Source organism: Wyeomyia smithii, chromosome 3, assembly GCF_029784165.1.
Source record: "Wyeomyia smithii strain HCP4-BCI-WySm-NY-G18 chromosome 3, ASM2978416v1, whole genome shotgun sequence".
NCBI classification, from domain to species: domain Eukaryota; kingdom Metazoa; phylum Arthropoda; class Insecta; order Diptera; family Culicidae; genus Wyeomyia; species Wyeomyia smithii.
In genome coordinates, this window is record NC_073696.1 from 58,051,018 (window position 1) to 58,071,953 (window position 20,936).

The 20,936-nt window shown below is 36.4% G+C and overlaps 1 protein-coding gene across 1 annotated transcript in view; it reads left to right on the forward strand.

Annotated features, from left to right (window-relative positions):
* Positions 1–20,936, forward strand: part of LOC129727833 (uncharacterized) — a 303,501-nt gene that overhangs the window by 33,829 nt on the left and 248,736 nt on the right. Inside the window, exon 2 of the mRNA XM_055686045.1 lies at positions 16,513–17,228. Within this exon, the coding sequence (XP_055542020.1) occupies positions 17,132–17,228 (97 nt within the window). The 5' untranslated portion in view covers positions 16,513–17,131. The remainder of the gene's footprint in view (positions 1–16,512; positions 17,229–20,936) is intronic.

The window sequence follows — 20,936 nt, forward strand, 5'->3', positions numbered from 1 at the left end:
GAAAATTTTTGAACACTAATGTCTCGAATTTCCGACATGACAATGGCAAATCTTCTTAGGGATCAACTTACGAAAAAGTTGAGTAGAAATTAATCAAGCTGAGCTCAATTTAAATTAATTGCAGCGGTTAAAAAAATACCTCATTGGGAAAATTTTCATAGAAAACACAGAAAAATATATATTAGCAATACCCTTAGCTACCAGCCTCACCCTAAATATCATAATGCAGAAAATTTTGAAGCCTTTGCGAAGACAGTACTGAAACAGTGCTTTAAATACCAGTTCTATTCCTTAATAGTCAATTGTTATCCTCCGCACAATCGAAACATGAACCGTGTTTCTCGAAACAAATAAATTTTCTGAAAGAAATTGAATCCTTTTTTAGTATACGTATTTTGCATTCTCTTAAGAATACAGCCAACCCCGTTCGATATCGATTTCTCACTTCTTACTTACCTTACCAATCAGCTCCAGGCCAAAGTGTCCCTTGCTTTTCGAAGAAGTCGTCTCCATTCAATTCAGTCTTCCGCAGACAACATGGCTGCAGCTCGCCAGCCATGTTATCTGCGGAGGCTCCGTAGGTCGTCTTCCATTCGATTGAGCCAGCTTGCTCGCTGTGCGTCTAGTCGCCGCATTTCAGTCGGGTCGTTTTCGAGAAACATTTTCACCGGGCTCTCGTCCGACATCCTTACGACATGCCCAGCCCACCGCAGTCTCCCGATTTTCGCCGTATGAATGATGAGTGGTTCTCGCAGCGACTAATACAACTCGTGGCTCATTCACCTCCGCCATGATCCATCTTTCATCTGCACTCCACCACAGATAGTATGCAGCATTTTCCGTTTGATAACCCCAAGGGCGCGTCGGTCCTCCACAAGCATAGTCCAGGTTTCGTGGCCGTTAACGACTACCGGTCAGATCAGTGTTTTGTAGATGGTCAACATCGTGCAGGGACAGATTATATCGGGCAGGGCGTCCTTCGGACTCTAGAGCAGGCACGATTGCCTGCCATAGGGCGTAGATGAATTTCTCTACTAGTGTCGTTGTCAGCAGTCACCAGTGAGCCCAGGTACACGAACTGTGTGGGCACGTTATACTCAAGGCATTTCTGTAGAACTTGCCGTGCCGCAAATACCTAGGCCGTGGTGGCGCGGGCTCTCATAAATCCCGCTTTAAGACGCGAATGACCCTTAAGGTTAAAGCGTCTATAATTAAAAAAAAAATAAAAAAAGCCAGCTTGGTATTGCCCCACTAACTCCCTCGCAAACGGTGCTAGTCGACGGCAAAGAATTTGAGAGCAGCAATCCAGCTTGTCACCCTTCTTGTAGATGGGGCACACTGTACATCCCCTCCATCCACTCCTCCGTTAATATCCCTTCCTCACAAATCTTGGCAATAACCCAGTGTAGCGCCGTAGCCAGTGATTCTCCACTGTGTTTCTACAGCTCGCTGGGATGTTAATCAGCTCCAGCCAGAGAAGCCCGAAATAGAAAATGATCCCAAATTTAGCTCGGAATCGCAAAAAGTGATTCTAAAAACCAGAAAAGACCGCAATAGAAAATGATCCCGAATTGAGCCCAGTAACGCCGAAAAATGCCTCCCGTTGTTTTCCAGCCGGCCGATCTTCTCTTTAACCTCCTGGAGATCAGGGACTCGAACTCTCCCCTAGCCATGGCTCCCCTGGACCCCCGCTAAATCCGGTTATGTTTTTACCACCGCTCTCTTCCCTCTTTAGCGCTTGTTTCTTTAATAATATGTTTGTTTTGTCCATCTTTTTCCCTGACCACTTCTTATTTTCTTAAGTCCCCTGCTTAAGTCCTGCTATTTTCAAGTTCTTTTCTCTCTTGTGTTTTTGTTCATTTTCCTTGATTTTCTCGACCTCCTTTATTTTTTGATTTTTCTATCTTCTTCCTATTTCCTCTCTTTCGATTTCCTTTTTCATTATCATTCATCTGTTTTTGCTTACATGAAAATTCTCTTTATCTTTTCTTCACTGTACAATTTCCGTGGAATAATAGATGACTTTTTATTGAATTTTCATTTCCACTTTCTTTCTTTTTTCTTGCCTTTCTCCTTCCTCTCAAAAATATCTTCCCATACTACATTTTTTTCTACATATTTCTTTTCTCTCGTAACTCCCTCTATCTGGCTTTTGTTTTTATGTTGTATTTTGTTATTTTTTTTACACCTTTATCCCTACCATTGTAGGTTTCTCATTTTGTACGCATTTATTCCCCTTTTTCACATTGTTCACTTTTTACACTATTTTTTTATTTAAGTGCATCATCAAATGTTTACTATTTCTTTGTTTACCCGTTTCTCCAATTTTTGTTTTTAGTTTTTTCTTCCTATTTTTGGTGTTCTCTCTTTTGTTTTTTTTTCATTATTTTGCTTTTCCTAACTCGTTCATTTTCCTTGAATTTTTCTTAACCTTTTTTATTTTTAATATTTTTCAATCTTTTCATTCTTCTATCTCTCTGTTGCCCTCGTTTCTCTTCCTCTTTTATTCATATTTTACTTTCTTTTCTCTCTCCGATTTTGCTTTCGTTAGGTTTGCTTAATCTTTCATCTCCTTTTTCACTGTTTTTGTACAATTTTCTTGAAATAAGATGACACTTTTGTATATTCTTGACGAGGTTCTCTCTCGTTTCTTACCTTTCTCCTTCTTTTCTTCAATTTCTTCCCATGCTGCTTTTCTACCTTTTTCGTTTCTTCCATATCTCTCTTTAGCTGTTTTTTTGTGTTCATTGTTTTATTTTGTTTTTCGTTTCTTTAGTGTTTTACAGCTTCTTCCCTTTAATCCTTGCACTCTTATTTTTTACACATTCATTGACTTATTTTTCCCAAATTTTACACTTTCCTAACTATTTCTTTATTTAAATTTAGCACATGTTTTCTATTTCTTTGCAAACTCGTTTATACATTTTTTGTCTCTTCCTATTCTTTTTTTTTGTGAAATTATCTATCTGTTTTCGATCTTTTTATTCTCTCTATCTCTAAAAGTACGCTCACTTTCTAGGCATTTTTGTTTAGTTTATCTTTTCTTCTCTTCTCCTTTCTTTTTTCTTCCTTACATTCTTTTGTTCTCATATTTCCAGATTTTTCTTTTATATTTTTCTCTATTTTTCCACATTTCTTTTGTGCCGCATAAATTTCTCACTACCTTCTTCTTATTTTCATTTGTTTCATTCTTATTCCAACTTTTCATTGTTTTGCTTCTTTATTTCACTTCTCTTATGTGAAGCCAAAAGGGATTTCATTGAAACACGTAACAATAAAACTCTGCGGTAGACACAAAAACATTCCTTCTTTTCCCTCTGTTTTCTCATTTCTGCTTCGTTTTTTAATTTTCATTTTCAGTGTTTCGTTATTATTTTTTTGGTTTCTTTATAAGTAAACTCTTTTTTTTTCACTTTTTAATTCTGTTTTATCTTTTTGTTATTTGATTTCCATACATTCTTTATTTTGTCTTCGCTCTCTTTATTTTAATTTTTTTCTCTCTTTATTTGCTTCTGTACTGCTGGATACAGTTCTTCTTTTTCTTTTTTTTGACATTACTTTTTATACTAAATTTTTTATAATGTTTACTCACATATTATTTTTTCTCCATATTTTGGTTTTACAGTCATACCTCGATATAACGTAACTCGATATCACGTAACTTTTACCTCGATATAACGTAACTTTTTAAGATGTATTGAAATGATACAGCAACTGTTTTTGGGGTATAAATTGCTTAAAAAAAATGTTTGTAGTAAGTTTTGAATCCATTAAAACCAATGCGACAATTGTCCTAAATGGGCATAAGAAAGGTTTGAAAATACTAAGAGGTGATGGGAAATAGGTTTTCAGGCATTCTATAGTAACAATCCACAGTCTTGCATCAATTAGAAAAAAACATTTTTTTTGCTTGTTGAAATTTTCTCTAAATGGACATAAGGAAGGTTGAAAAACACTGATAGGTGATTGGAAATAGGTTTCGCGCATCTTTGAGTAACTATCAACAGTCTTGCACCAATTAAAAAAAAAATTTGCTTGTTGAAAATTGTCCAAATTGGCAGAATGGTTTAAAAACACTGATAGGTGATGGGAAAATGGGTTTTAGCGCATCTTTGAGTAACCATTAACATTCTTGCATAAATTAAAAACAAAATATTTTTTGCTTCGATATAACGTATCGAAAATAAAAATAAAGTTGTCTTATATATAGGTATGACTGTATTATTATTTTTTTCATCATATTTTCTTTTTTAACTATTTATTGCTTTTCTATATCTATGCCTTCTATCAACCACTTTTGTCTTTCAAGGCCGTTTTCTTTACTCATTTCCCTTTATTACTCTGGTCAACATATGTTTTACCCTAAAGCTCAAACTGAAAAAAAAAACTGAAAGATTATAGCTATTCAACCATTCCTGTCAATTTTGATGCCCCTAGCAAAGATAACTTTGCAGAGACTTAAATAAGTTTTCCTCAGAGCCAAACGTAGAAGCGACGAACCCAGCGAGCAATCACTCTACGGCCTTTGACGCACTTCTACATTCACAAGGGGTACAAAAATTGACAGGAATGGTTAAAAAGCTATAATCTTGTTAGAACAACAACTTGTTTTTGTCGACCAGTGTTATTCTTTCTTCCGCTAGCATCTCTTTTTTCTCTCTAGGCGCAGAAATTCTTTAGCTAAGCGATTTGCTACGCACTGTTTTCTGTGTGTAATCGATTCGCGAGAGCTAGCGAATTGAGCGAACGAAAGTTGACAGTTCTGACTCAACGAGGGCGGTATGAGCGAGAGCAGGAATGAAATTCATTTGCAGTGGTTAGTCCACAATCACCAACGGCACTCAAAGCGATAGCAAAAGGGGAACGAAAAGAGCGATTGAATTAAAAAAAAAACACACACACACACACACATTTTTTTGAGTTAGTTTCAGCTATTAGTAAAATTTGATCTTCTTTTAAATTTGTTCATAAAAAAGTTATTATTTTAATGAAATTCAAAGAGATGTGTTAGTTCCACGTTTTCGTTTTTCGCCGGCTTCGTCGTATGTAGGTCGTATGTATTGTTGACCGGGTTTAATTTACCTAGCTTTCATTTCGCCAAGTAACTCAAGACACGTTATTTTACCTAGAATATGGAAATTTTCTTGTTCGTATGAATTCATTCAAAACTCCACTTATTTTTCTTAAACAAAAATGCATTTAACCAAAAATGCTCTATTTATTAAAGTATATGACATGTAACATTGCAATTTCTCAATCAATTTACGATCAGAACCAAGAATTTCAAAATATAATATACAGGATGCAAAACACAAACATAAATACTGAAAGTAATTTACTCCAACAGAAAGAAAACAAACAAGAAGTATGTAATAGACAAGAAAAACCTTCGAATTTAAAAATGGGGAATATTGTATAAACTAAAGTCGCTTTTTACGCGGGAGATCCGTGCCGCATGAAAAAAACCGCGTAAATTCCGGAATCCGCGTAAAAAAAACGAGCAAATTCCAGAATACACGTAAAAAAACCACGTAAATTCCGCAATCCAAGTGAGGAAATTCTGAAATCCGCGTATAAAAAAAGTCCCGCGTTAATTCCGGAATCCGCGTAAAAAACGCGTAAATTCCGGAATCCTCGTAAAAAACCGCGTAAATTCCGTAATCCGCGTAGAAAAGCCGCGTAAAAAACCTGCGTAAAAAGCGACCTTAGTGTATTTCATCAATGGAAATGGAAAAAATGGACCCAGTTTACATAAGTCCGTTTATTGTAATCGATATTGATGAACCAAATTGCATATTCAAGTACAGAGACCTTGAAGGAATCAAAATTAAAAAAAGGAAATAAACATAGAAAAAAATTAATTTTATCAAAACTGTAAAAGGGTTTGGAGAGAAGCTCACAAAGAACGACTACATTTCATTTCAGCATTCTCCAAAAGGGGGAAGGTGTAGTACATTAACACTCTAGATAGTAATATAGAGAGCTTCAATAGCTTTAAATACACATGCCATCCATAAACCTTAAAAATCATTTGCACATGTTCAAAGTCAAAGGCCTTCCGCAGAAATCTTTGCATCATCATTCCTGACAAAATCAGGCGCTCTAACATTACAAATCGTTAGTCCCATACTGCATATTTAGAGTGTCATGTAAATCGAGAATTTATTGCTATTCCTAAGACCTTTAAATTCCACATAACTTAATCAACTGCAACAAACACTCTTACCACTAAACGATGACGCATGTCATCGTCACCAAAACTCATGCCCGGATGCAAGGATGAAAATCATCACTCACGCTCATATTTTAGCAAACCGACATCTCATTTAATAAGCACATTTTTGGACAACTTTGTATGACGAACTTAAAGTTCTCAAGTAGTACTACAACTTTGTCGGAGAGAGTATTACTCGTACTCAAACACCGGGACCATGAGAGCACATTTAAGAAAATTTTCGCGATAATTTGTAAGAATGCGCTCTCGTAGCTCCGGTGTTTGAGTACGAGCAACACTCTCTTCGACAATGTTGTAGTACTACTTGAGCACCTCACGTTCGTTATACGAAGTTGTTCAGAATTGTGCTTAGTAAATGAACTATCGGCATGCGAAAAAAAAATGAGCACGAGTGATAATTTCTAACCTTGCCCGGATGTAATTTGACTCTTCTTCTACTATTCCACTTATGACAATTTCACCGATTTCAGAGTAGCGCGTACATGTGCTGACGCCGAATTCTTTTCTTGTATCTATTTTTGTGTCGTTAAGGAGGGGGGGGGGGATTCCGCTCTGGAAGGATGAAAAATAATAAATTTTCGTGATATTTTTTCGGATGTTTAGACAAAGGTGAAGGGTTCGGGTATTTTGGCTATTGATTAAGGTAGGGTAGTTTGGGGTAATTTGGACCCCCTAAGAAAAATTCCTGTTATTTTGTAGGCTGTGTTTTCTATCCCATAAACGTAATGTATTATAGTAATATTGACCTGTTTGCTATGTTTTTACACAAAAAAAATCATTACATTGAAGTCAAAAGAACAAAAAAATAACGAAACTAAAAATAATGATTTTCGGACATAAAAAATCGTTTGGGGTGAAAATGGACAGCTATTGGGGTAGTATGGACAGTGTTTGGGGTGATGTGGACAGAGCAAAAAATGTGAGTATTATAGTATTAATGATTGCTTGTTACACAGTAGAAGGTGATATGAAGCATACGGAATGATAATTGCAATTCTTGGGCATTGGACAGTGATTCCACCATAGGCCAAAAAAAAATACCCTTTTCCAATCATTAGCGCGCGCGACCCATGTGAGTGTGTGTGTATGTGTGTATGAGTGTGTTTGTGTGTGTATGTGTGTGTATGTATGTGTATGTGTGTGTATGTACGTCAGTGTGATTGTAAATGCATGTGATATATTTCTTTACCCAAAGTTCCATGAGAACCGGATGACATACCAATTTTTGGCAGCACTTTGAATGTTGCTGTGCCAGGCAATTTCAATGATTTTTATGTTCGAAAATCGCTATTTTAAACTTAATTTCGAATGCTTGTAACTCCCTCAATGTTTATCTAATTTTGGATCAACAAGTTTGTTTTGATGGGATGCTTATGTATTTTTTTTATTTTCCAACGTTTACCAAAAATACAACCAGTTTTTAAATCAAGTTTAAAACATTTTGCCGGAAAGCCAAAAACCGTGTATTTCAGAACTCAGGTGTACCTTACAGTCTTGTGAAACAGTTAGGAATGATCAGATAATCAACAGCCTATGGGAAATTTACCGTACTTTTAGAATTTTTGGAGCTCGGTTTGCATATCGTCACTCCAAATCCGGTAATCCCGAATCCGTGAAACGGAAAAATATATAACGAATGTACTTTGACGTACGATTCGTTTTTATTCATTGAAAGGCCTATCAAATATTTTAAATTTTCTATTAAATCTTTAAATCGGCTCAAGAAATGAAAGCTTTTGCTCAAAGGTTACAAATTTTTGAAAAAGATTGTCGATTTTTGGCAATCTTTCCTAATTCAAAAAGGATCACCCTAAGGACCAAACAAAATAATACGGGTATAAAGTTCATCGATAAAGAACAAGTATACAAATTGTCAAATAAACTATTTTAAACTAACAAGTATACAAATGTTGAGCATGATCTGAACAAAAGATAAATCTGACAATAAGAAAGGTTTAGCGGCATTTTAGGTGAATAACATTTTCTGACATCAGAAATGTGTTCAGCACTCCAAAATTGGCATTATACATCATTTTCAATAATTTTAAAAAGACTTAAGTTTTTTCCACCTTTGTTCAGAAATCCGCGCACAGTTGAAAACACTTCATGTACAGATAATTTATTCCGGATTACCTGCAATACTTTTTAGAGTTCATCTTTTAAGGGTCGTGATCGTCTTGTTCAGTATTTAACTGACAAGATGTACAAATTTTTTACATATGACACCAAGAACGCCAAGCCGTTCAAGGTTGTCTTGAAAGGTCTCACCAACGATCAAACCGTTGATGAGATCAAACTTACTTTAACAGAATTACTTGGCATAGCCCCTACCCAAGTAATTCTAATGAAACAAAAATCACGAGGCGAAAACAGTCAGCGAACTGGAATTTCCCTTGTAAATTATTTAATTCATTTTAACCGCAGTGAGGTTAATACCTTAAAATTTTTTGAAAAAGCACATGCTTTATATAACGTGCGTGTAAAATGGGAATTATATCGAAAGTTTGGCGGAGGTGAAAAACATATCACCCAATGCCGTATTTGCCAACGTTATGGCCATGGTTCAAAGTTCTGTAACATGGACCAAAAATGCCTCATTTGTGGAGACTCTTCTCACACAAAGGACACATGTCCTGTGAAAGAGAGTAAAAATTTTCGCTGTGCGAATTGTAACGGCAACCATATGTCGAATTTTTATCAATGCCCAGTCCGTTTAGCAATTGTTAAGGCAAGGCAAGGTAAACAAAATTCAATTTCTCAATTAAAACCAACTTCAAAACAAAATTCTCCAAGCGTACCAGTGACGCATAGTTTACCTACTCCTTTGCATACCCGTTTAACTTATGCACAGGTTACAGGTAGTTCGAACGTTATACCGCCTAGTGTTGGTAGTTCGAAAATGACCGTTAATATGGGTAAGCAAAACACACTAGAAAATAATTGTACACCTATTACTCCAGCTAATATTGCTGCAGAAAATATTTTTTCTAATGTCAACTGCCTGGGGCCTATTACGGCAGGTAAACTTTCTTTTTTGCAACAGGCAATGTTCGATCTTATGAACGCCATGTTGCAGGCAAAATCAATGTTTGAAGCCATTCAAATAGGCACAAATTTTACTATTAAAATTGTTTCTAATTTAAAATTTAGCAATGATTTTAAATAAAACAATTAAAATATTAAATTGGAATGCTCGCTTATTGAAAGCCAATGAGAATGAGCTTTTTAATTTTTTAACAGTAAATAATGTGCATATTGCAATTATTACTGAAACCTTTTTTGAAACCTAACATAAAATTAAAATATGATCCCAATTACGTGGTTCATAGATATGATAGGATTCAGGGTTCCGGCGGTGGAGTTGCAATTGTTATTCATCGCCGAATCAAACATCGTGCTCTTCCCCATCTTGAGACGAAAGTTATTGAAACTTTGGGAATTGAAGTTCAAACTGAACTTGGGATTTTATTTATTGCCGCAGCATATTTACCATTTCAATGCACACGCGAGCTCAAAAATTATTTTAAAGGTGATAGCATAGCATAGCATAGCATATTTGATCGCCCGTGTGTTGCCCGCGATTGACCAGAATCAGCTGAAATTGCACAAAGAACCGTCAAAATGGTGCCTAGGAGTAGCAAGCCATTCTCAGTGTACAAATTCTGGTGATCTTTCTTTTCACTGGTCAATAACGAAGCTGGCCACGCCCAATGCAGATCAATAGAGGAAGGGATATCGGGAGTGTTAGTTTAATACTTGTTGCTACTAGAGACCGAGGAATCCTCTGCATCATCCACAAGTATCAAAGGAAGGAATTAGTGTTAGTGGAAAGGAATTGATCTGGATCCATCGAGGTTGATGGTGCGATCTTCTCTACACAAATTCGCGCACGATATGGTTACTTCTCGGTCTCTGGGCAGCCAGCCACCAGGAGACGATATAAATAGAACCGCGCCACGATCTAGTTATCTTCGGCAACCTATTAATCGTTAACAGTCTGTATCACACCAAACTTTGCGTTTAATGCCGTGAACTTAATTCAAATTTACCTAAAAACGAATGGATTTCGTAAAACGCAACAACCGCACGCCGAACGCAAACTACGCAAACTACTGGTCCCAGCTCAAATAACCGATAGAGCGCTGTATTGAGATAGTCACACTAAGCGCAGTCAAAATACCGCACACGAAACTGAACTGCCTTCTCCGAAAACAAATAAGAGCGTGCCGACCACTGGTATGACGAAAAAGCCAAAACACCCGCTTTATTATAAAAAAAGGGAACCGGCAAAACAGGAATAGATTTGGCATCCATGCAGGGTTTGTCTTTGTCGTGAATAATTACGATATTTATCGAACGAACGAAACCTATTCTGAATCGTAACGTGCTAAAAAAGAACCGACGGGCGTACAGTCTCCGAAATAATGATTTGGTACATCCCGGAAATCACAATACACCGATAATCCTTAGATGAGCAAAGCTCACCAAGGCCGAAGACACGTTTACACCGGAGCATTATGTAGGACCGCTTTATTCCCTCTCACCGACGCATACGCAAGAGGACACGGTGCTTCGCCCCGATAATCTTTTGTTTTGTATTTAAGTTAAGATACCTACTGAGTATAAAAACTGGCAAAGTTTCATGCACTCATAGCTCAAAAATTTAAAAAAATGCAATATGCTTATCGAACAAGACTGAATTCTAAGTTGATTGATAAAATGCCAAAGCAATCGCAATCAAAATTTAGTTGCTAAACCAACAAGATTTTCACATAATTAATAAAAATTGTCTATGTGTTTCATTATTTGTCAAAAGCTAGAAAAATCATCAAACAAGGGAATAAAACTGGGCCAAATGTTTGTAACCGTTCGGTCAGGCCGCGATAAGTTTATGAATTATATTCTAATGCTACCAGTTCCGTGTTGTGGGAGCCAGCGTTTAAGGCTCTCACCTATTGGGGCAATTCTGATTATTCAAGCAGAGCTTTAGCAAATGAAACGACTCCACAAAACCACGCTAAAATAAATCTCGACATATTGTAAGCAATGCACCCAGATTGACATCTACCAAGAAAATAAACAAATAAATAGATCAATTATTTTCAAAACGGCTAATTGACAACGCAGGCAGGGTGTTTAAAGTATCCCTGCCGACGTCAGTGCACTGCTCCACGAGACGCATGAAACGCAAAAACTAAACATAACACTTACTGCTTGTAGATTTATTTAACTTTTAAAATTAAAATATTTTTTTTTCTGTGTATATATAGAAGATATATCGATTAACACGTAACAACTCGCACATCCCTACAGACAGACAATGCGTTACAGCAAAATTTTCCAATTAGAATTATCTTTCTAGCGCTTTCTTATTGAAACAATTTATTCTAACTGGCGCTAGTTATATGAAACAATAATTGAACGAATAAAAGCAGAATACTCAGCTTTATATAGGTTCTTCGACCCTGTTCCTCTCGCCTTCGTTCAATATCTACTATAGCACTTGCCACTGTATGACGTAACACTTTGACATTTTTTTCTTCGTTGGATGTTGGCTTACAAAAAAACAGAAAAATAAAACACATTTTGCCGGTCGATTTTCACATGATATCGTTCTTTTTTCATGCCAACTTCACACAATACAAACTTGAACTGTAATGTCAATTTAAACTGCAGACTCTATTTCCATAAATCCAGCAGAATACACTCGAATTCTCAAAAATTATTTTAAAGGTGATTTACAAAAACTCACCAGAAATCGTTCGAAATTTTTCATAATCGGCGATTTTAACGCTAAACATCGTTCATGGAATAATTCTCAAAGTAATTCCAATGGCAAAATTTTATTCAATGATTGTTCTTCAGGATACTATTCTATTTTGTCTCCGAATAGTCCTACATGCTTTTCTTCTGTAAGAAACCCTTCAACAATTGATTTGGTGCTAACAGATCAAAGTCATGTATGTAGTGATTTGATCACACATGCTGACTTTGATTCTGACCATCTTCCAATAACTTTTTCTTTATCACATGAATCAGTTTTAAACCCTATGAGCTCTGTTTTTAATTATAACAAGGCTAATTGGGAAAGATACAAAACTCATATTGAGAGAAATTTTAATAATGAGCTTGATTTGCAAAACGAAGTGAATATTGATTCCGCTTTGGAAGCATTAAAATGTGCAATTGTTGATGCCAGGAATTATTCTCTTCCAAAGGCTCAAATGAAATTTGATTCACCAATAATTGACGAAAATCTTCAACTTCTAATTCGTTTGAAAAATGTCCGCAGACGTCAATATCAACGTTCTCGTGACCCTGTTTTCAAAACTATTTATAAAGATTTACAGAAAGAGATTAAACATAGATTTACTCTTCTGAGAAATAAAAATTTTGAGACTAAAGTTAAAAAATTGAAACCATATTCAAAACCATTTTGGAAGCTGTCGAAGATTCTTAAGAAACCTTCAAAGCCTCTTCCAGTTTTAAAAGATGGTGAACGTTTTCTTGTATCCAAAGACTTGCTCAGCAGTTTGAGAGTGTTCATAACTCAAATTTGAATTTTGTGAGTCCAATTGAAAATGAAGTCACACGTCAATTTGATTTAATTTCTTCCCAGAATTTTTTACCTGCAGAAATAATTGAAACTAACTTGAATGAGATTAAATCAATTATTAAAAATTTCAAAAATATGAAAGCACCTGGTGACGATGGAATCTTTAATATACTAATCAAACATCTCCCTGAGAGCACAATGGAATTTTTAGTGAAAATTTTCAATTGCTGCTTCAAAATTGCATATTTTCCCAAATTATGGAAAAATGCAAAAATTACTCCAGTTTTAAAACCGGATAAGAACCCAGCTGAAGTTTCAAGTTATCGACCAATCAGTTTGCTTTCTTCAATAAGTAAACTGTTTGAGAGAATTATTCTTAACAGAATGATGTCACACATCAACGAAAATTCAATTTTTGCAAATGAACAGTTTGAATTTCGCCATGGGCATTCCACAACTCATCAATTGCTCAGAGTTACTAATATGATACGAGCTAACAAATCTGAAGGTTATTCCACTGGAGCTGCTCTTTTAGACATAGAAAAAGCATTCGACAGTGTTTGGCATAAAGGTTTGATTGCGAAATTGCAAACTTTTAATTTTCCAATTTTCCTAATCAAAATTTTAAAAAATTATCTTACTGATCGAACTCTGCAGGTTGTCTATCAGAATTCAAAATCTGATAGATTTCCTGTCAGAGCAGGTGTACCTCAAGGTTCAGTCTTGGGTCCAGTCCTGTACAACATATTCACTTCAGATCTTCCTGATTTGCCTCCAGGATGCACAAAGTCATTGTTCTGCGATGACGCAAGCATTTCCGTAAAAGGAAAAAGTCTTCGTGTCATATGCAGTCGATTGCAGAAAAGTTTAGATATTTTTTCTTCCTACTTGCAAAAGTGGAAAATCTCTCCCAATGCTTCTAAAACTCAAATGATAATTTTTCCGCATAAGCCTAGGGCTTCTTTCCTCAAGCCAAACAATAATCACGTTGTCAATATGAATGGGGTTATTTTAAGTTGGTCCGACAAGGTTAAGTACTTGGGACTAATTTATGATAAAAAACTTATTTTCAAAGAGCACATTGAGAGTGTACAAGCCAAGTGCATCAAATATACGAGATGTTTATATCCTCTCATCAACAGGAATTCTAAACTTTGTTTAAAGAACAAACTTTTGATTTACAAACAAATTTTTAGACCAGCAATGCTTTATGCTGTACCGATCTGGTAAAGTTGCTGTTCAACAAGGAAGAAAACGCTCCAAAGGATTTAGAATAAAATTCTGAAAATGATTTTGAAGCGTCCTCCTTGGTTTGGTACACTCGAATTACATAGACTTACTGGTGTTGAACCATTAGAAGCTATGTCAAATAGAATTATTAACAATTTTCGACAAAAATCGTTGCAATCCTCAATTGCTACGATAAGCTCTCTTTATAGCCAATAAGTTAGCAATTAAGCTAGTTGTACGTTAACTTCCCCTTTTCTGACAAGTAGGTTTAAATCCCTACGAATGATAAGTCCTAATTGCGAAAGCAAACAAATCCTAACAAATAAAATTACAAATTTCTAACAGTGTTGAGAAGTCACCATTTGTGATTGGACACACATACTCATTATTTACTAATATTTATCATAAATACTTAAGCAAAAAAAAAAAAAAAAAAAAAAAAAAAGAGTTCATCTTTTGTACATCGCCGTCTATACGTCCATTTTTTATGCCCGCGGTATCAGCCTGACAAATAAATTTTCTTCAAACTTACCTGACCATATCACCCCAAAAAACCGTCCATTTTACCCCAAACAGGACGCCTAACAAAAAACGCAATTTCTTCCACTATTTATTTCACTTTGTTATCGCAATCTTTTATCAAAATGTAGCCTTTTACTAGACAAACACGGCTGCCAAGCTGATGAGACTGAAAACAATGGAGAAGTTCTCAGTAAACCTTAAATTCACGAGCGTCAAACTTACAACAAATTCAACTTTTGGTGTTTTCTTTGTTTACTTGGCACTGCGGTGAACCTATCACAGCAAACCATGAAATTTTTATGTTAGGTAGGGTTTAGTAGTTCAAGGAAAAGATAAAGTAGTACATGCAACCCACAAAAGTCATACTTTCCAAGTTTGGGGTCCAAATTACCCCAAACTACCCTATATTTGAAGATGTATTTTCTATGTCGTGGACTATATTTAAGTAAATATTGCGCTGTTGACAGCGTTTTTCACGAAACCATGTTTTTTCAACTGGTAGTATGTTTTTCTCAGCATCCATCAAACCGACTTGGCTGAATTTTTTTCAGCATGCAAGAAAGGATTATCTAACTTGTTACATAGCCGTTTTTAGATATCTGAATTTTTCAATGTTTTATGAATTTTTCATGAAAAAAATTGCATTTTTGCATTTTTTTTTTACGTTTTAAAGTTATATAATTCTACAAGCCAAAAAAAATTCAGCCAAATCGGTTCAGTAGATGCTGGGAAAAACGTACCACCATTAGAAAAACATGGTTTCGAAAGAAAAGCTGTCAACAGCGTGATATTCACCATATTTGTATCCAGGAAATGCAAGATGTGTTTTCAAATGCACCTTAATACACAGCCAAATACACTTTACTGTAAATATCCAAAAAAAATACGAAAATTTACTTATTTTCGATTTTCCAGAGTAGGGTCCCCGCTTAAGTTAGTTTGAGAAACCGAATGAACAGATGTGTGCTATCGAGATCGAAGAGGTCGTATTATTATCTAAAGATATTACAATACAAAGGCAGATCTTAGACATCTACAGAAATGACATAATCAATTTGCTTCGGAGCAAATTACACCTTCACTTTGAAACGAGTTTTCACAAACTTTATTTTCCTTTTGGCTACTGACGAAGGGAACCAAATAAAACCCAAAAAAGCAAATGAGATGACAATTTAAAACATAATAACTGACATGGACTACCGAAAACACCCTATTTAAATTTGAAAGAAATCAGTTCCATATAAACATACAGTTGATACATTATTATTGCATGGTGGTTCCAGTTTACGGTATTAAATATTTGACAATCCGAAAATTTAACCGAAGCTAATTTTTGAGTCGAATGATTTCGAACCCCACACATTCTCAGATATTTTTTTACTATCGAGCTGTTCACTTTGAATCCGGGTCGTCTTTAGTTTAGGTGAGCGTCGGGTTTTTCAATATAGAAAACAACATCTATTTCACTGCGAAGCTCTTTTTTCTACCTCGTAAAATAAGTTAGGTTAGGTTTGCTTAGCAGCTTCGCTGTTGCTCGCTCATCCGCAGTTTATTAGATTGTCTGTTTGTTCACCAGTGAAAACGTGAAGAGCCCATAAAGTGTTGTTTTTTCCAGATACGCGCCGTATTCCTGATTGCATAATTTTGTTGCTTAGTTATTTTTATCTTTGAGTTGCTATGGAAAAATCGTACTTTTTTCAAACTATTGGAAGGTAGCATCCTCTCTTATGCCAACAGAAAGCATGGGATTCACTTTCAGTCACTTTGGCTTGTGAAATTCAAAACTCGTTTTGACAAATGCAAGCAGGATAACACTCATTCCTGAAAAAAATGAAAACTGGTTAAACTCAACTGTGGTGATACATTTTAAAACTTTGTGTATCGAAAACGGACCTTATAAAGGACGTTTCGGTTTTTATATAACATTTATAATTCACTAACGTTATTTTATATATCTTTTTCTTTTCAGATAAGCAGCGACAAACAGTCGTGAAATACATCAGTGAACCTTCCACTGTAGTGGAAAACTTTGCTAACCTGTGCTTCTGAAAATGATTGAACTGATAGGTTCGCTACAGCTGATCGGATTCCATCAGTAACTGCTAAAGTATATGCCAAATTGATGGAAAAAACTTACGAACAGTTCGACTATCATTCTGCAAAGATTGATCCTCATCGAAATGACCAGTTCGATCAAGTAAATTGCTAAATCAACAGAGCAACTTCAACTGTTGAGCAGTCCAACAGTCGCGGACTGGACGAAGTTCGTTAAAAACACACGGTTCATGAAAATGCACACAAACAAACAGAGAAAAAAATAAAACACACCTCCAATACAGGATCAACCGGAATGTCGATCGGTATCGAATGAATGAATTATTTGAACAGCGCCTATTTCCTGTTCCGAATCGAAACAGCATTGAATTCTGCGGGGGAGAAGGCTGGTGGAACGCAATATAAACAAGAGATAACACAGAACCATCGACCAAAAAAACAGCAGTAAAAATCGAACCTTTTCTCATCTCGTACGGGAAAGTTAATTAAAAGTGGCGAACGTCGCGTACAAGTGTAGTGCCCCTTGCAGCAGAATGAATCCCCGTGCCAGCGCGGTCCCGCTGCGACAGCAGCACCGGAATCCGACACTGGCCGGCTGGCTGCTGATTGGGGTTTGCATCGTCATACCAGGTGAGTGTGCCTTCGATTCACTGTTCAGATCAATGGCGCCCGGTTCGTCATCATTTCGGTCGGAAATGTATATGCCAGCCAGCCGGAAGGTGCGTTCATTATCGCCCGGCTGAACACTCGTTTGACCGAGCGGAAATTTCCCGCCGGACGGTGTTGGCAGCTGGTAAAAAATAGCGCGCGAAATGAATTGTCATTTTTTTATGAATCGATTCAATCATCGGCGTCATAACTATTGTGAGCTGAACATAAGCAGGAATTGAAATTATGATCTGCCAATTCGTAGTTTTCCATTTTTTCACTTTTCTCCAATATTGGTTATCACTAATTATAGAAACACATAAACATTTTATTATAAAATGTATCATCTTTCTACATTGGATTTCAAAAATAATTGTCTACCCGTTTCGAGTTTTTGTTTTTTTACAAAGTTAAGCTGTAAATTATAACAAAAATGTAGTCTACTTTATTGTAATAAAATCAATAATAAAGCTTCATAAAATCTCTGCAATCAATGTTCATAAACCTGGCTGGTTTCAGCTACTAAGTATTCGTTTCAATAATCGATAGCTTCGATACATCTCCGATAAACTGTGGCATTCACCCATTCTAATATTGTGAGACATATCCAGAATGCATTCTCTAAGCGTTTCGGAGTCATTGTTCAGTCAAAGTTGTAGCAAATAATTAAGAAGTATAGGTTTCAACCTCTAGTCTCTATTTCTATATATACACATCTATATTAAAATAGACATCCATGAAATGCCATCCATTATTCGGTACAAACACAATATATTTGTAGTTGTGTACACAATGAAAGCTCCAGCCATCGTTTGCTATTTGCTTCGGAATGAATGTGGGTTTACACTAATTGCTCGTGATGCTGCAAATAACAATACCACCCGGTATAGCCGTACAGCTTTTACGTTGGTGTATGGCCAATCTGGCCATCCGATTGCTCTTGGCAGGCTGGATTCGTGCTCCCATTATCCAGCTCATCCAGAAGGAAAGCAATTCATAGTGATACCATTTCTTTTTTTTCTTTGTGGTGTGTGTCCGGCGAATGGAATCGAAAAACTAATTAGATCATTTGTCTGTTTGAAGTGACAGCAGCCGAACATGGCGGCGAGACTTGGCATTTTTCAGATTCAACTTTCATTTAGCTTTTTTTTTGTACGACTGCTGCCGGAATCAAATTACACTCCAATTTCCAGTACACCTCAATTATGACCATTTCTATCCGCAATACCGCTAGACTCGAGTGTCATCCAAGCGCAATGCATGTGTATATCACATACATGCAACGTATAATCTTTCTTCTAATTAGTTGACTGTGTCGTGTAGAGACGTGATGATAACGGTCAAGCTGCTTTACAACACAGATATCTACCATCGTTAATGACGTAATTACGTACTGTACACACGTACCTACTGCTGCTACTGCTACTGTCTCGAGTTCTCGAGTCGTATGTTTGCACTGAATAAGTGATAGGTAAACTTCACTTTCGAGCTAATTTCACTTCAAATTATCACTACAACTAGCGGGATCATTAGTTTGATTAAGATTCCACTCAAATATTTACCTACATACCGCGAGCAGCCTTCGTCAAGTAAATAGTATTTCTGGGGCTTCGGTTGTTGCCCTACTCTATTCCATTGTTTGCTATTCGATTTTGGTGAAGAAAAGGGCGAATAAAATGGAATTATTTTCCACATGTACTTGTATATGTACACCTATTTTGTGAAATGCTGTGCTGAAAGTACGCCGAAAAAAAAATTTAGTGAATTAAGCGGGTATTACACGAAGCAAATATTTGCTATTTTTGGTACGGATTTTATTTTGCACAAATGAAAGTCGTACCAAAAATAGCAAAAGTTGGCTTCGTCTAATACCTGCTTTAGATTTTGGTTAATATCCAAGACTTGAATACGAGTGTTCAGGTAAGAAATACAGCTTAGAGAAAATAAACAATTTTGACAATCGAATTGATGAAAATCATTGTTAGTCTTATTTGATATCCAATCGTCTCAAAAAAGACAGTTTAATATTCATCAAATATCCAACAAAATTTGTGTTTTTTTTTAAATTATATCGACTTGTGCTAACAACATCTAGTTCGCTGCTCACTACCAGCAAAATATGGAGAGATAATGCGATAATTAAGCACCACGCTTGTGGGGGAAGTAATTCACCCGTGAAATAATACCATACTCTTGCTGAGTCTACACTAGGCTACCTTTTTCGGAATATTGCTGCCCCGAAGCATCCAACCTAGAACACATGCAACGAATCGAAAATCCCCAATCCCACTCGAAGAGAGCTAGACGAACTTGCTGCCTTGAATAGGGCCTTATTAGCACGGACCCCAGGACTTCGGGACAAGTGGGTATTGCACCGACAGCCATTTTGCACTTTCAACTTCGCCATTACTCCTATCTACCTGACACACTGCTGCACAGTAGTAAAATAAGCTTGTTTTGTTGGAATGAAACTACCGGTAATATAACCGCAATAGTGTCGGTCTCGTTTCATGTTTCGCCTATAGGTGTTGAAAGACGTACCATTTACCAAACGTGGTAATGTGCTGTGCTGTGCTGCTTTTGTCTCATACGTTAGCTTCCTGGAACTGGCAAGGGCAAACTTTCCACTCCACAACCGGAAAGGCAATCCGGAGTTCGCTTATTCCCTAGGCGGACATATATTCCGAGCACTGCTCGGTGCTTTCGCCAGTATAACTTGTCCAAGTTGGGCAAGCCAGAGTCAGAGCCAACAGAGTGGTACGCATTCTAGCTCTGAGTGCCTCTACGTTGTTGCTGGCTACATGTTAGCTGCAGCAGACCAGTAAATGCTAGCACGTATTATTCAGTTTGTATTAATTATGGTTTATGCGTTTGTTTCATTTTCCACTCTCTGATTTCATTAGTCTTAGATGGGATTGCGTTTACCTTGGAATAGACGAAAGCATCGACATCCGTTGACCTAAGAAACGGGTAGCATTGGTGGAGTTGTTCAGTTCCTATCGGAGTAATTCCACTTGATTCCATACGTATATTGTACGGTTTTGGATGAGATACCAAGCATGAAGCGGCAATGTTCACTGTCTGAAGTTTTAGCTTTCCAACGAAAATGGTTTCGTTTCTCACCCGGCACCGAGCATTTTGCAAAAATAAACTGCTCCAGGAAAGTTGTGAAACACACTTCTCCAATCAATGATACTATCTGTGACATGACAATGCTCTCAATGATGCCACAGCATTGAATCTTGATTGGAAACGCTTACTCGGGATGAACTGTTATTACTAGTGCATCGGCTTAAGGGAGTTCTCCTCATCAGTCGGAGGTGGTTTTTCCTAACTCTCGAGGATAAACTTTTGCATCTATTTAGAGGTAAGTTTGAACATGAGGAAAAATTGATGGTGCAAAAAATACTGGTGGATACCTGTCAAATTCATGTTGAAAAATGTTTGAATCAAAATGAATAAATTTCTTAACATTAAAATCAAATTCCTCATCCTATTCCAAATTATTGAAACTGGAAAATCCATTAGGAGTTTAATTCAATCCTTGACAAATCGGTTATTTTCAGTTTCACTATTTGTATTTTTTTATTTTATGATGAGCATAGGATTACAAAAGCAGATTTGATGCAGGACTTCGAATAATATAAAAACATGTTTTAATGTGACATTGATATGCAACTCATAAATTAA